This window comes from Tachysurus vachellii, chromosome 7 (genome assembly GCF_030014155.1).
Source record: "Tachysurus vachellii isolate PV-2020 chromosome 7, HZAU_Pvac_v1, whole genome shotgun sequence".
Taxonomy (NCBI): domain Eukaryota; kingdom Metazoa; phylum Chordata; class Actinopteri; order Siluriformes; family Bagridae; genus Tachysurus; species Tachysurus vachellii.
Window position 1 is genome coordinate 10,770,696 of NC_083466.1, and position 16,220 is coordinate 10,786,915.

At 36.3% G+C, this 16,220-nt stretch overlaps 2 protein-coding genes across 29 annotated transcripts in view; one reads left to right on the plus strand and one right to left on the minus strand.

Moving 5' to 3' along the window:
- Window positions 1–6,639, plus strand: part of ank2b (ankyrin 2b, neuronal) — a 130,614-nt gene extending 123,975 nt beyond the window's left edge. For 16 of the 21 annotated variants that reach the window (XM_060874219.1, XM_060874220.1, XM_060874213.1 and 13 more), the window contains 5 exons: window positions 917–1,000; window positions 1,523–1,687; window positions 1,773–1,961; window positions 3,119–3,210; window positions 3,723–6,639. In XM_060874219.1, the coding sequence (XP_060730202.1) occupies window positions 917–1,000; window positions 1,523–1,687; window positions 1,773–1,961; window positions 3,119–3,210; window positions 3,723–3,963 (771 nt within the window). In that variant the 3' untranslated portion in view covers window positions 3,964–6,639. Of the gene's footprint in view, window positions 1–316; window positions 407–916; window positions 1,001–1,522; window positions 1,688–1,772; window positions 1,962–3,118; window positions 3,211–3,722 lie in introns of all 21 variants that reach the window. The other 5 variants (XM_060874227.1, XM_060874228.1, XM_060874229.1 and 2 more) reach the window with 3 other exon arrangements.
- Window positions 6,640–6,712: 73 nt separating this feature from the next.
- Window positions 6,713–16,220, minus strand: part of camk2d1 (calcium/calmodulin-dependent protein kinase (CaM kinase) II delta 1) — a 67,254-nt gene continuing 57,746 nt past the window's right edge. For 4 of the 8 annotated variants that reach the window (XM_060874235.1, XM_060874237.1, XM_060874233.1 and 1 more), the window contains 6 exons: window positions 15,385–15,429; window positions 14,719–14,767; window positions 9,969–10,044; window positions 9,783–9,877; window positions 8,787–9,018; window positions 6,713–8,592 (listed from right to left, as the gene is read on the minus strand). In XM_060874235.1, the coding sequence (XP_060730218.1) occupies window positions 8,589–8,592; window positions 8,787–9,018; window positions 9,783–9,877; window positions 9,969–10,044; window positions 14,719–14,767; window positions 15,385–15,429 (501 nt within the window). In that variant the 3' untranslated portion in view covers window positions 6,713–8,588. The remainder of the gene's footprint in view (window positions 8,593–8,786; window positions 9,019–9,782; window positions 9,878–9,968; window positions 10,045–14,718; window positions 14,768–15,384; window positions 15,430–16,220) is intronic. The other 4 variants (XM_060874236.1, XM_060874241.1, XM_060874240.1 and 1 more) reach the window with 1 other exon arrangement.

Consider the following 16,220-nt stretch of genomic DNA (forward strand, 5'->3'; position numbering starts at 1 on the left):
TTTCTGAAATTACAGGATTATAAATACCAATCTTCTTGTGAAGATGTGAATAATTCTGGTATTATTCAAACAACTGATTTCACAATAAATGCTTTTGAATCCAGTACGATAAATGAGGCTCAATGAGCACAGGCAGCTAACATGAAATGTAAAATGTGGTTGAACAGAAGCTGTGTAGTGGATTGGCCTGGCTTGGTGTGACCTGCAAGAATTAAAAAATGAATATATATATATATATATATATATATATATATATATATATATATATATATATATATATATATATGTTCCCTCATACAAATTACACATGTCTCAGGAAATAGCAGCGGAGCTAGGCTTGCTGTCTGATAGTTCAGAGGAAGAGGTGTTGACCACCCGAGTGGTACGACGCAGAGTTATAATCCAGGTATTTGTTTAGGTGTGCAAAATATAATATCATGATATTACTAAGAAGTGAAAATAATCATTTGTATCTCTGGTTGGACTGATTTTTCACCCCTGCTCTGCCTATCAAGTCTTTTAACACATATTTTATGTCATACTTGGCCATACATGCAGCACTTTGTTTTTGTTGTGTTTTCTACATAATACATTATACATTTTGTAACAGGATATTAGCTGCATTTGGCATCCATGCATAATATTGCTTATGGTTTATACTGAGATAAGTTGGATGTATATTAAGTAAATAGATTACATTAGAGATATTGGCAGGTGGGGAAATGTTAACATCTAACAGTAAAAATATTTCATTTTAGTTACTCTCTCATTAATTGTTTATAAATATTTAATGACTCTAAAGATTTTTAGCCTCTGCATACTTAATACTATTTCCTGTGTGAATTATAATTTATCAGGCAATATATTCAAAGTTCTATATAGCATCATTTATATTTGGTGTTTTGTTGTTATCTAGGGAGATGAATTGCCAGATATTTCCCCTTACAAAGTGACTGAGGAGCAATACACAGATGAGCATGGAAACATAGTCACCAAAAAGGTACCTGTTGTTTTATTGTGGAGTAAAATGTTAAGACTTTGCATTGCAGTGCTTTTATTCTGGTGAAACTACAACAAATTAAAGCATAAATTAAGTGCATCATATAACACTACAAATAACCACCATTTATTTTAATATAAAATAATATATACAGAAACCTTCATTTTAAGTTTTCTTTTGGTTCTGACCTGTAAGATAACTACCGTGTTTCTGAGTCAGTTATGGTATTGATAAGATCATTTTTATATTTATACACTTCACAGTGAACACACTGCAGACTTCAGGTGTTTATTTATGTAGCAGTTTTTGTTTTCAGTTTCAGTTTTTTTCCATATCTACTACCCTCAATTCATGGGTTGGTTTGCTGTAGCTTGGTTATTACACAGATTAAAGGTACTGTATTGTAATGTAATGTGTACCATCTTATAGTGTACACAAACCTCTTTTTTTTTATTGCATCTTTGCCCCTTTGTCTGATGCTGTTGACCTGTTTCTGTTATGTCTTTTGTTACGTTCACACAGATCACAAGGAAAATTATCCGCAAGTATGTGTCTGCCGATGGAACAGAGCTAGAGGAAGTGATGCAGGAGGGAACTCAGCAAGAAGCTATCACTGTAGATGAGGCTGATTGTTTTTCCAAAGTGTTAAAAAGGACTGTAGTGAAGAGTGCAGGAGACCAGACTGAGGTACATGTGCATTTTTAAAACAGAGCAGTTTTTGATAAACCTTTCTTAAAGTCTGACATTTAAACTAAAATATGTTGAACATCAGGTGACGTTTTCTGAGGCGGCACCTGTTGGCAAGATAACAGCCTCCGGGTATGAAGGAGAGAATGCCGACGGTCGTAAAGTAAGCAAGGTCATCAAAACCATGATGGTGCAGGGTGAGAGGATGGAAAAGCAAATTGGTGACCCCTCGTTGTCAGCAGACCTTCCCTCGGCAAAAGAAGACTTTGAAAAGGTGTGAAAATACAGTCTGTAAAATTAATTATGCACTGAGTAAAATAATTGAATGATTCATAATTTCAATCATCAGCAATTTAAATTTGTGCTTTTTTTTTTGCCAAAACACGAAACTAAATGTATAAATAGTTCTCACTCACTCACTCATTTTCTACCGCTTATCCGAACTACCTCGGGTCACGGGGAGCCTGTGCCTATCTCAGGCGTCATCGGGCATCAAGGCAGGATACACCCTGGACGGAGTGCCAACCCATCGCAGGGCACACACACACTCTCATTCACTCACACAATCACACACTACGGACAATTTTCCAGAGATGCCAATCAACCTACCATGCATGTCTTTGGACCGGGGGAGGAAACCGGAGTACCCGGAGGAAACCCCCGAGGCACGGGGAGAACATGCAAACTCCACACACACAAGGCGGAGGCGGGAATCGAACCCCCAACCCTGGAGGTGTGAGGCGAACGTGCTAACCACTAAGCCACCGTGCCCCCGTATAAATAGTTAATATAAAAAAATCTCTCATGTACACTCTAGAGGCCATAAAGGTTCATCACCTTGTTTTTCTGAAGCACATGTTTCCAACCATGGTCACGTTTTGAAAAAATTTCTCAGAGCAGGAAAAACTAAGGGTATTATCTGCAGTTTCACAACCTTTAAAGATTCTATGTAAAATATTACAGGATGAAAACCTTTAAAAAAACAATCAGACTTATGGCTTAACCAAGCCTAGTGTTTAAGGTGGTGTATTACAAATCGGGAGATTGTGAGTTTTATTCCCACGTCCACAAAGCATGCCACTGATGGGCCCCTGAGCAAGGCCCTTAGCCCTCAATTGCTCAGTTATATAAAAATGAGATAAACTAGCTCTGATAAAGGGAATCTGCATCTAGTGAGACCACTACTGAAAATCCTTCTTCATTTCTAATTTAATACAATTTTCATTACAAAGTTTATTACTGTCAAAAACTTGAATGAAATGTAGAGTTTATATTTGTAGAGTTTACATTTATCTTTCACGAAATGTAGAGGTGAAATATTTACATGAATTTGAGAGTTTTTTAGTTAAGTTATGCTTTATGTTTTAATGACTCCATTGTAAACTCTTTCCTCTAAACTGCTTTCTTTCACACTTCTCCTATAATGTCCAGGCTTTGAGTTATGCAGGCGGCTTTGACAAAGTTGTTTTGCCTCATTTAGTGGAGAAAGAGATTATGAAGGAGGATGGATCTATGATCAGAAGGTTGGGATAGTGCTATGATGTGATTTATGAGCATAATATAACATCTGAACGAAATGAATGAATTTAAACTTGCAGAGGTGTGGCATGGCATCTTTAATACCTGTTAATCATGCTTGTGTATGAGGTGTCAGTAAAGTACTTTTTAAAGCTTTACTCATTAGCTGTAGCTTTGCTAAGAGGAAGTGATGCAAATGAAACAAGCATGAAAGCTTTGATAAAATAAATGAAGCCTTTGTAGCCCATTAACATCAGCATGGAAAAAAATCAACCAATTAATGTTGCTTGGCTTCGAGGAAACTTACAAATGTGTCTAACAACATGCCTTACTAACTTCACCATTTTCTATACTATTTATAATAAATATGTGTGCCTACATAGTATATTTTGTAAATTAGCGTAATGTGTTACATTATGGTTTTGTATATAGAGGTATAGAATAGAGAGCAAAGGGATAGATTTGAGATTGAATAAAATAATCCAAGTTTGCTGACTTATTTATGATATATCTGCAGGACCCGCATGCATAAGACACGCACTCAGAAGAAGACTGTGGTGAGGGACGGCCAGAGCAAACATATCCACCTGGAGCGACTGGAGGACACTCCGGAGTCCCTACAACCTGATGACCTGCAGCAGCACCTACACCAACTGCTCCAACGCTACTGCACACCAGAAGTGGAAGAGGAGGAAGAGGATGAAGAGGAGGCAGAGGAGGTGAAGGAGAAAGATGAAAAGCAGGACACAAATGACTGATTTTCTATTACCTTTTCATTTATTTGCGCTGTGGCAAGCCTCCCAAAAACCTTGGCAGAATAGATCAGATTGTGACCCAAATCCTCTGTTGTCACTTTGTCTCTCACCATCACCATGACAGTGACTTCCCCTGTTCTGGACCCTTCTTTTACTTTTATTTATTTATATGTTCATTTTTTCCTCCGTTGCAAAACAGGAAAGATTTGTGTGTTAGAATTTTTTTGTTCATGTGAATTTTTTCTATTTTTCTTACTTTGTGACCAAAGAGTTTACCTTAATTTAAATTAACATAATCTTAAATATGGTGGAAAAGCAACTAAAAATCATCTTGGACATTACTCATTCACAAACCCCTTTTTTAAGAGCTGACACAAGATGTGTAAATAGATCAAAAATGAAAAATATTCCAATATGCACAAAAACATACTGCGGTTACGGTTAATTAGCTCAAATTCTGTCCACAGGCTTTGATAACTTGACCCTTAAACGTCTGTTACTGGGGCATGTTTATTGTACACCACAAACACAGGTTAACATTTGGACAGTATTGAGATCATGTTTAAAAAAAAAAAAAGAAATATGGAGCGAATTGTGTTCTGTGTAGTTCACCACGATACCCAGAATGAGCTTGAGCAATTTCTATGTAGTATAAATGTAAATTCATATATATATAAAAAAAAGATGCCAGACGCTAGCTTTTAATGTGCTTTCTGAGTCATACTGAATGAAAGCTTAGAACATTGTTCCTAACACATGCTTGTTTTTTTGTTTTTTTTTTTGCTGGTCCTTCACATATTGTTATAAAGAGCGACAACAGCTTTGCACAGTGGATTCAGTCTGCCCTATTTACTCTGTGTGTGTGTGTGTGTGTGTGTCTGGGTTTGTGTTTCTTCACCATGTTAACCTCCTGTCACAACACTGCTACTCTTCGTCTGCACGTAAGAAAGAAGCATTCATTAAAAGTAACTTTATCAGACAATAATTTTGCTCCCTCCAATTTTTCACCACGTTCCCTAACACGATTAACGGATAGCTGTCGATAATGACTTTAAACTCTTAACCAAAATCCTAATGTGTTTGTAGACTTGATCTCATTCTCTTCCATACTGACACAAGAGCAAAATTAATATTGAGAATTTTACAGCACTGTGAACAGTGCAGTTGATTAAGGAAGGTAAAAGTTTTTTCATTTGTTTTGTTGCATGTAGTACAAAATTAAAGACATTGAACAAAATCATTCTTTAGTATTTCACTGTGGCTTCAATGCTAGATCGATTCTCCTGTAGTAAACATTAACTAAGAAGAGTGCTATAAATGATAGGCACAGGCTCCCCATGACCCGAGGTAGTTCGGATAAGCGGTAGAAAATGAATGAATGAATGAGTGCTATAAAATGATCCCTGTTAAAAACATGTAAAATAATAACATGGAATAAAAAAAGCAAATTCATATGAAGTCCATCACATTTACTAGTGTTAGGAATAATACTATGGACTTAAGGAACAGAAAACGTAAATCCAAACAAACAGTTTTACTGAAATTGCCTGCATGTTTTACATTATTTGAAAAATATTTTGTTGAGGGTTTTTATTATTATTTTTGTTTTTGTGTGTGTTTCTTAAGTGCCTCCCGTAAGCTTCCACTGGTCGTAAATAGTGGAAATGTTACTGCAGGAAATTTCTATCGAAAGTCCTAAAATAGAAAAACAAAAACACACAACAACAAAAGAATATTATAAGAAGCAGTGCAGTGACACTGATCTGCGTTTAGAGTCTCTGTAAACTCTAACAAACTCTAATTAACCCCACCTCCTCTTCAGGTTGTAGTCAGCTGTTGATTATGCTCTAGCTGTGAGACGACCCGTCATACACAGTCACACAAAAAAAAAAACATACAACGTTTTTAAAAACACTAAAATGTGATGAAAAAGTAAGAGGACATATCAGCATCATAGCTACACCAGTTGCTGCAAATGTTTTAATAATTACTGAGAAGTAGACGGCTAAAGCAGGACTGTAAGAAGTGTAAACTACAATCCCTCGCCTTTGGGTTGTGGCGAGTCGTTATCCTTTAACATATCTGATTATGGTTGTAGTGAATGCAGTGGTAGCAGTTTTATTATCTTCTCATGTTTTGTGAATTTGTCAGATTTGATGGTTTATTTACAGTGACAATGACATGTTGGTTATGATGACCACAAAAGTACAACCTCCATCTCAACCAAGAAGGCATGAGTAACAACTAATCCCAACTGATACCATGTTTTGTTGACTTCTTCACTCCCACATTTTGTTCAATGCCCATAGAGAATGTGTACAAGTGTGTATGTGAAACTTTCAGTGGTCTTTATGAGTAGCAAGTTAATCTTTTTCTAATGGACATTTAGCATGTGTACTATAAAGCCATTCTTGAAATTTATTTCAAGCTTCAAATACAAATCCTGTGTGTAATTCATTGGGGTGGTCTGGGGAGGCGTGCAGCCGGACTCTGAGTTAAGCTGATTAATAATTTATGCAGCACAGGACATTTACTGTTTGAAAACAACGGCTGTTTCATGAATAAGCATCTTGTTTCTAGGCTGATGAACATCTATAAAGGCATGTGTTCATGACTAATAAACAAAAACAGCAGCTGCAGTGTATAAATGATGGATAATAAATGATATCATGTAGATCACTTGCTGGTGCCCGGGGCTTTTTATTTTTTAACATGGGACACTTCTTGGAAAAATGAAAGAAAGAAAGAAAAATGAAAGAAAATCCCTTAGTTTTATTTAGATACTTTTATATACAGAAACCACAAACCTGCTAATAGTTTTCCATTAACCATAAAAACAATTAATACAAATATATTAGTCATGCATTGACGTGGTATTTTTTATGCACAGTAGTATTTTGCTCTATGTATCCACTTATAAACTATTTCATTTATTAATTAAGAAAAAAAAAACAAGGATTTTTCACAGTTTATTTATTTGCTTTATTGTGTCCTTTATAACGGCGAGTATTTATATTTCTGCTTAGTGTAAAGGTTTTGTGTATTTAGGGATTTTCTTCTAGTAACAGCAATTAACGATCAACTGGACTAGAATAAAAAAAGTAACAAAACACTAAAAAATAAAAGATGTAAATAAAACACAGCAAGATAAAAACTGATAGCGTTACATCTGAGACCGCTGACCGCTGACACTGTATCTAAATACAACATCGATATCAAATCAAGTCTCAAATTCAGGTTTTGAATCAAGTTTAAACAAACTCAGGCTTTATTTAAATCAAATACTTATCAAATAATATCAACTGTGCTGCAAATAAATCATCTTTTTATATTAAATCTGTGAAATATTCCTATTTTGCATTTTTTTCCCCACTTTGCATGGATAATAGTAATAAATTTTGCAAATATAAATCATTTTGAAACCACTTCACGGCACTTACTACTGCTCTCTCGTTCAGTAAATGGACAGTCTAGAATATAAAGCAAAACTGTTTAATCTACTTTACCCTTTAGCAAGGAACCATCACAAAAGCAAATACACGATACTGAAGAAAAAAAAAAGTAGTACATAAAAGTAAAATAAGTTGATAAAAGATGTTTCATGCATTACATAATAACAGAGAATGCTAATTAATTAAGGAACAAGTGAAAATACAGAAAACACATTATTATTATTTTTTTTTTTTTAAGAATACCCCATCAAGTGATAGTAAACAATATAAAAATGAAAACAGAAGCATAAAACTCTCACAATAAGTGAATGAAATAAAACCGGATATTCGTGTGGATTTGTAAAGTACATACTTTTCATTAAAAATAGGTGAATTGTTTTTATTGGGTTTATGTGATGAAGTGGAAAACATCAGAATAAAATAGCAAGCTGTAGGCTACTGTGCTTCCTTTGGCAGTTAAACCCATAATAAGGCCATAGCAACCTCCAACAGAAAAAAGCTGGCAGAACTAAGCTCACGGTCAACTGTAGAGTCTCTAAAAGATAAAGCAGGAATAGCACTTTACACAAGGTCATGAAAAGTCACCAAAAAAACAAAAGCGAGCTCGATTTTCAGATTTAGATTTCTTTTTTTTTTTGTCTGAATAGAAAAGCACTGAAACAAGACTGAGGTGGCTGTGATTTGCTGCTAATCCTATTGTCACGATCAGTGACGGATATCGTGCCTAGATTACAAATTACTAATTACATGTGCACGTGCATTGGTGTATACAGTAGCAATCAAACATGATGTTTCCTCACATACTCACACACCCGAAGATATATCAGCAAGTGTGACTCCCTACTTTCACACCATAGAAAATGGAAACATTAAATTTAAAAATAAAAAGTGTATACATAAGTTTTCAACATCAATGTTTTATGAGGAGAGTGTGTGAGCCACACATGCACATGCGTGGGTGAACACACACACACACATGCGCACGCACACACATTTCCTAATACAAAGTGATATTAATTCCCCACCTGTGTGTAGGCTAAAGTCCAGCAGTGACGATATGTAAACAAGACTGACAGGGTAGAGTAGTTGTAAAGGTGGGGTTTGAATAAAGCAGACACTCAGTGACCATTTAACGTCAAGTCCCTTAGACTGAGCTGTGCTGCTCCAGACGCCTCATTAACTGTGAAACAGTGAAATATACATGACAGTCACACTGAGAGAAAAACATGCACACTATTTATGTTTGACCAACACACACACACACGTATACGTAAATATGCACCTACATAAAAGAACACACGTGTGTATATATACATATATACACATACATGTAGACACACAAATGTATACATGCTCATAGTCACACACACTCACTTGGTTGGCACGGTTGGCGAGCCCGAGCGGTGGAAGTGAATGTTCTGCCACTTGCTGTCACGGCGATGCCACACCCGAGTCTCCTCTGACTGCATGGTGCGAGGCATGTTGTTAGCATCGATGTACTGTGTGAGTCTAATGTAGGCTATACAGGCAGCCTCTTCTCCCAGCAGGTGCACGTGAGGATTCAGCAAAATAGTGTGTACTGTACGCCTGTGGCTTTTTGAGAGAGCTGAATACAAAACAAACAAACAAACAAAAACATTGCTGAATTTATCATTATCATGTAGGTTGAACTACAATAATGCAGGAACAACCAAACATTACATGCTCAACAGGTTAATCCTCCAACATCACAAGCAAGATGCTAAAATCAGAAAAGATAGAAAGAACTTTCCATTCACTCAGCTTCAGAAACTGGCTTAGAGTTGTGGTATAACTGAGATTTTATTCCATTTGCCTCCAAAAACATTTTCCAAGGGAATCTCTTTGCTACTTTTTCATTCTTTGGAAATGTTCCTTACAACTATTTAAAGCAAAGAAAAAGAGATGCTCAATATATTAAATATTCAATACTGAGTAATCTGTAATATTTCTAGGTTTAAATTTAAATTAAGCAAATGTGTTATATTGAGTATGTTGACATGCATTATATAAAAGGTCAGATTCTCCTCCAAGTTTTTCGCTGCAACATGTTTACAGATGACACACACATAGAACTGATCTAACACTGAACATGAGTTTTTACATACAGTACTGCACTTAAAAAAAAAGCTACAAAATCCTAAGGAATTATAAATTACACTCAAGTTATTGCTGAGAGTTTAATTTGCAATAAAAAAACAAACTATGGCATATAAACTGAGCTTGCTGATCAAAACTTGCAAATTTAAAATAAAAATCAAATATAAAAAACAAAATAAATAAAACATTTCATCAGGTGACTTTCTGCATTTAATTGTGCTTTGCCTCTTAAATTATTCAGTGATAGCTTACAGTTCTCAAAGTAGAACCTGTGGAAGTCTGTTCCCTCCACCAGGTTCCCCAAAGCCTCGGGTTCAAAAGAAGTCAGTCCAGGATCACAGATCTTGCTGTCAAACACAAAGCGCACAGAGAAGATATTTTACTGCATTAAAGGATGGCTGTGATAGCAGGGAACTTATGGAGAGGAAATGCACTCACGTATAAGCTTCGAAATCTCCATTGTTGATGGCCTCGATTAGCTGCTCGGTCACTTTTATTATCTCCTGCTTTCGTGCTGAAGAGAAAACAAGTGGCATGTTGGTGTGAAAATGTCAAAATAGCTTTTTTTTAAAAAAAAGTAAATAAAAATAAAAGAATGCTGTTGGATCATGTAATTTTATACACAACAGAGTGACTGATGGCTCTACAAAACACACACACACTCGAGCACAGATGCACACACACAAAATGTGATTTAGTTAATTCCTGGATGTATCATTCTGTGTATATTAATCACAACTATGTTCATTATGAAGCCATTCATTAAATGAGGTATTGGACTCCTTTTAGCATTAGCACTGCAAATAATTATGAATGTGGATCACAAATGTGGAAAGAAAAAAAGAAAAACCTCCTATAAACACTACACATTAGTGTATATGCCTTATATGATGAGTAAGTAAGAATAAATTAAAGGTTAAGGAAAAGGGCTCTGGAGCCTGCAACATATTGGACTTACTCTGTATTATCTTAGAAAACAATGACTGTGTCTGCTCAACTGTTCTTATTTATTCTACTTATCAGAAAGTTTGAATGGTTATAATGAGAAAAAGACCACATAATAAGATAAACAGCATCTAAAAATGGCTGTGCTTCCTGTCGACCCTAAACACATACATGGGGTATGAATTAGGCAGAGACAAATGGCCCAAATTTGCACACATTCAAAAACAAACAACAGATGTCTTTCAAAAATACCTAGATAGAGTGAGTCTGTAGGAAAAGGCCTGGTAAAAACCATACAAAAGATAGATGGATGGATGGATGGATGCCTATCCATCCATCCAGCCATCCATCTATCTTTTGTACGGCTTTTGCTACATGGGGTCGTGTGAACCTGAAGTCTGTCTCAGGAAACTAGGTGGGGAAAGCCTGGACATGGTGCCATCCCATCACAGGGCATATTTAAACATTCACACTCTATGGACAATTTAGACATGCCGAACCTACAATCCATGTCATTGGACTGGGGGAAGAAACAAGACAACTTGGAAGAAACCCTTGAAGCACCGGAAAAACAATCACCGGAAAAACCCTGAAGGTGTGAGAAACATTTTAACCACTAAGCTTCCAAATACATGCCATACAACACTATATATAAGCTAAATATTTGAAACTGTGAACACTGTGCACAATGTCCTAGATGAGTGTGCTGAATGACTGAGGTGATTTTGACTTCTGCCAGCAGAGAGCACTGCTAGCACACATTTACCTGAGAACTACACATCGCAAATCACTGAATTTGCAGCTCAGGTTATACTAAAAACATTTGAACAGAAGAAAAGATACTAAAAACTGAGACCTAATGAGTTGGTTGTGTAAAAACACAAATATATATATATGTCAAAAGGTTATGCTTATTCTCCTTCATGTGATTGTTTTGGGGGAAAATGCAAACTTGACCTTAAACCCAATACTTCAATTCTTTCCACTTACTGTAAATGTGATAATTAATGATTATTACCCCAACTAATCTACTCAGAGCTGTGTGAAGTCTTGTTCCAGTGACACATACACTGGATGGCAATGTGGCTGTGAAGTGGCTGAGGCTGTTCGAGAGGATAAAGCACTGGCCACATCTTTCTACAGGATTCATGATGAGAAATGCCAGAAAGGAGGTGAGACACCAACAAATAAACAACCAGGAGCAATTTGAGTGTGCAGCTACAGCATTCCTCTGCTCCTGGCAATGCACTTGGGAAACACCAGACAAAAGAGGATGAGGAGGAAGAGGAAGAAAGTGAAAGGGAGGAAAAGTGTTTGTGCTTGTAGACTCTAATAGCATCCAGCAGGTGGTGTACTTGTCAGGCAAATAAAGAATAAGATGACGTATAAGCTTGTGGTAGAAAGGTGTATGCCGAATGGATATATTTGCATAGAATTGTACATGGAATAAAGGTAAAGGGATACAACAAGAAGTGATGTAAGGAGAAAGACAAAGAAAAGACAACAGGACGCGAATGAGTTAAAAGGTGTCATATACAGTCATGAATTTAGATTACTTCCAAGGAACCTGCTGAAAACAGTGGAAATCTGAAGGAAGAGTGGAAAAATGCAAAAGAGTGTATGGTATGTTTTGCATACTCTGCTTCCTACAGGATCCATTTCAGTCACAGCTTTTATCTTTTACAATCTGTATGTAGTAGAGATTTTTCCATCATTTTGACATTGATAATGGTTTTCCAACTCTTTTGGAATGCATCCAGTGCTTTTGGATTAAAACAGTAATTTTTCTAAAATAGTTTTAACATGTGCTTTCTAGGAATCTAGATTTTACATGTAGGCAGCCTAGCTTGCTTTTAGCTGTTAATGCACAGCCAATTAATTTGCAGGTGTATTAGCAAGATGTTGTAAAGTCTCTGCTGGTCATCTATGATCATGACTAGAGGATGCAATGGCCAGAGAATACATAGTGTAGAATCTGCATAAAGTTCAACCTCTCCCATATTTCCACACCCTATTTTCTGGTCTTTTGGCTCAAAGACTAGGACATGCTTCCAGCCAGCCACCACATCTTTTTTATTTTTCCAGCTGAACACATAGAGAAAAGAGCTATCTGTGCTATTCTACATACTGTACACAAGCTTACTGATGACAGCAATTACTTAGTGTCAGGCTAATTGTTATGGAAACGCCAATTTTTGCCCTCACACACTCTTGGACATGAATCGGTGTTGCAGTGATGTAGATCTCCTTTTCTGCCTGGCCACTTGGAAGCCAAAATTGAATACAATACAAGTTACTTTTGAAGCACCATTTACTATTCTACTATTCAAAGTGCACAGACAAGCCGCCATTACAAGTAACACAAACCTCAACCCCAAGACTAAAGATTTCCCTACAAACCCACAACCCATCAATTGTCCAAATTCTGGTTGAAGTTATTCATTCATTCAGCCTCATTACTTCGAGGCTGCTGAGGATGGCTCCACATATACAGCCTGGAGATGCATTGGATTTCTGTGAATAGTACCACTTAGAAACTAGAAAGATGCTTTTTACTGCAAATACCACAAACAGTGGTAAATGCACTCAACTGTCCATCAGTGAACTGTTAATAAATGTTAATAACAGGCTTCATGTTAAAACTAGAATGTACAGTACATCCTGGTTACACAATATGTTTTGACCAAATAGTGTACAGTTAGGGAAATGGTTTCTTATCACAATAACTAGTGTTACCCAGATGAGGATCAGTTTCATTTTGAGTCTGGTTCCTCTCAACGTTTCTTCCTCATATCGAAATTTTTTTCTTGCCCTGTCAACTCGTTGCTCATTACATAAATAACATTTCTGTAAAAAGCTATCCATGAAACTCTACCTTCAAACTCCGGAACTAAAGCCTATCTGGTGCACTTGCCTATCTACTCAACCCTTTATTATCCTGAGTTAAATCCCACGTTCTGTCTCAGTGCACAGTTAGAGATTTTGATCCTTACCTTCCTCCTCCTCCCCAGCACCACCCATGCAGATCTGCTACAGAATAATTCCTCCTGTCCTACCTTTAAGCAGCAGCATGTTCCTAACATCTCTATGTTAGTGCAGATTCAACAGGCAAGTCTCCACACTAACCCAGCAGCAATATAGCAGATCTAAAGGTCTAATCTTACAAGACCAATCCTCCCTACATTCCATTCCAATCAATAAAAGCTCATTATATTTAATCTGGGAGTTGGCATGACTGAAATAAAATTGATTTGAATTCTTTAATTGATTTGAATTTTTTTAGAAGTCTGTTTCGTAAAAATTTGTACCGCAACAAAGACTGATTTCAAAACTATGATTCCAAATGTTTATGTTTAAAATGATCGAGCTTTAACCAGCAGCAGACAGTAATTGCTTTGTTGGACATCACGTTGCACAGACAATTTACTAATGAGCTGACAGAGATTAAGGCCTTATGAAAATCATTCAGTCACACACACACAGACCAGCGAGAGAGAGAGAGAGAGAGAGAGAGAGAGAGAGAGAGAGAGAGAGAGAGAGAGAGAGAGAGAGAATGACTGATTGGGGCTTATTTCAATACAGCGTCTCATAACTGAAAGAGCACAGAAAACAAAACAAAACGTATCAGACAGGGAGTGAGATAAGGACTGAACAGAGCTCACTTCCTTCTTAATAAGAACTACAAAGCCTTGTGTCTCTTAAATAGGCTGCTTTTGTAAACCGCTGTCTTTTGGTATGTCTGATATTCAAGCATTGTTTCAATATGCAATATTGCTACACATTACATGTACAAATAATTCAGTTCAATCAAATCTTTTATATTTAGGTTCAATGTTTTTGCAAAGTTAAACAGTGCACTAAACCATGACACACAGGCTCAGGTAAAGCAAACACTCATAAATGACATTGAACTGAAAGATGTACCACTGACTTTGTACAGTTTACACACTGAACTCGCATTAAATACCAAGATTACTACAACTTTAAATAATACTCAAATTTTAACCTTCACTTAGTCAGACAGACTTTTATACATTTTTGTATAAGGTTGCCAAACAGGGTCACAGCCAAAAATAAGTCAGTGGTGATGTGAAGAATAAATAAAGCGAGCTGCTGAATGGGAAGACGAGTGACAATGACAAGTAATAAATAGAGCAAAAACAGAAGCACGAGTGAACAGAATTGAAACCCTGGTAACCCTACACTGCTAACTAAAGTGTGTAGTGTGTGTAATTTACCATACCTTTCACATCCTCATCTTCTATGGTGGTGTTGGTACTCTCAGAGGATTCCTGAAGAAGAACATCAGAATAATTTTACATGGATACAAACGATATAGTTTAATGTTATGGTTCAGTTTATATATTGGGAGGACTGTTTCCAAATACACTTTATTTTATATATATACTTCAGTGCCATTGAAGCAATTCATCTTTTATTTTGGAGACACATATTTTATGAGTCTGCACTTTTACCCGCAACATTAAGAAACCCTTTAGATTTAGCTTAAGAACTTTCTGGAAAAAAGGTTTTCCCCAAGATGCATTCCACAAAATACACACCCCATGCACAGTGCACAAAACGTACAAAAAGCATACAGGCATGCAGGAAATATGCTGAAATGTGTTCCAACATTAATTTTTATCATCCTAGTCTTAATAAAATAAAAGTCATGCACACAGCATTTACTATACATCAGTGGACAATAATGTATTTTGAAACATGACAGCTAATCCTATGCTGAAGAATCTGTTGTTTGGCTCAGCAGCTGCTAATGAGGCGACGCTAATGGATTTAAAAGAGAACCATGTCTTGCCAGCCATTCAAGTCATTAAACCAGCAATCCCTTGAGGTAAAATCCATGATGGAGCAAGCGTGATCCTAGCAAAACCGTTTAAACACTTAATACCTTATTTCCATCAGTCGGATTGTGGATAACGGTAGTTTGAGGCTCCTGATCAAGAGGTGCAGGAAGAAAAGAAAGAAATTCAAGATGATCAGGGAAACAGACTGAAAAATTCTCGTACATAGAATGGGAAAGTGTAAAGGTCATCAAGCATTGCTTTGTTCTGCACTGAACAAACATGATTCATTTATATTATTTTAAACATACCTAATATAATTAATTACAGCATGGAAGCATTATTCAAAATACATTAGAAGCTAATTAAAAACATAAGGCATACCGTTACCAAAGTAGGCATTTTTTAAGCTCAAAATAAAGTGAAGTATGCTTGATGGTCTTTAGGATAAGAAGACTACAGGAGAAGAATGATAAGAAAGCAACTACAGGTCAGGACTCCAATATGCTAAAATGTGACCACATGCACACTGTATGATGTAAAGTAGTTTGTTAAACTTGAGTTAGTGTTTAATGATAATGATGAGCAGTGTGAAGGAAGTCATAATGTTATTTTATTGACTGCTCAAATGGCCTTTAACTGAGCTATCTGACTAACAAACTGAACTGTAATTGAGAATAAAAATTAGTAGATTTCTATTGTACAAATTAGTAGACATCCAGTACAGGCAATTTAAACGTGAAATGTGAACTGTCCAACACAAATTTGTTTGACTACGGCATGATTAACTTAGACTAACTTTTTTTTTATACCGGAGACCAAAAAATTTAATTTGTGCCAGTTTTGGTCATGTGCATGTTCAGCATTGTATATTTTTGTCATCTCACACTCCACAGTGATCTTTTATCACATATATGAGCTTTAAGAATGTATAGTTTTTCAT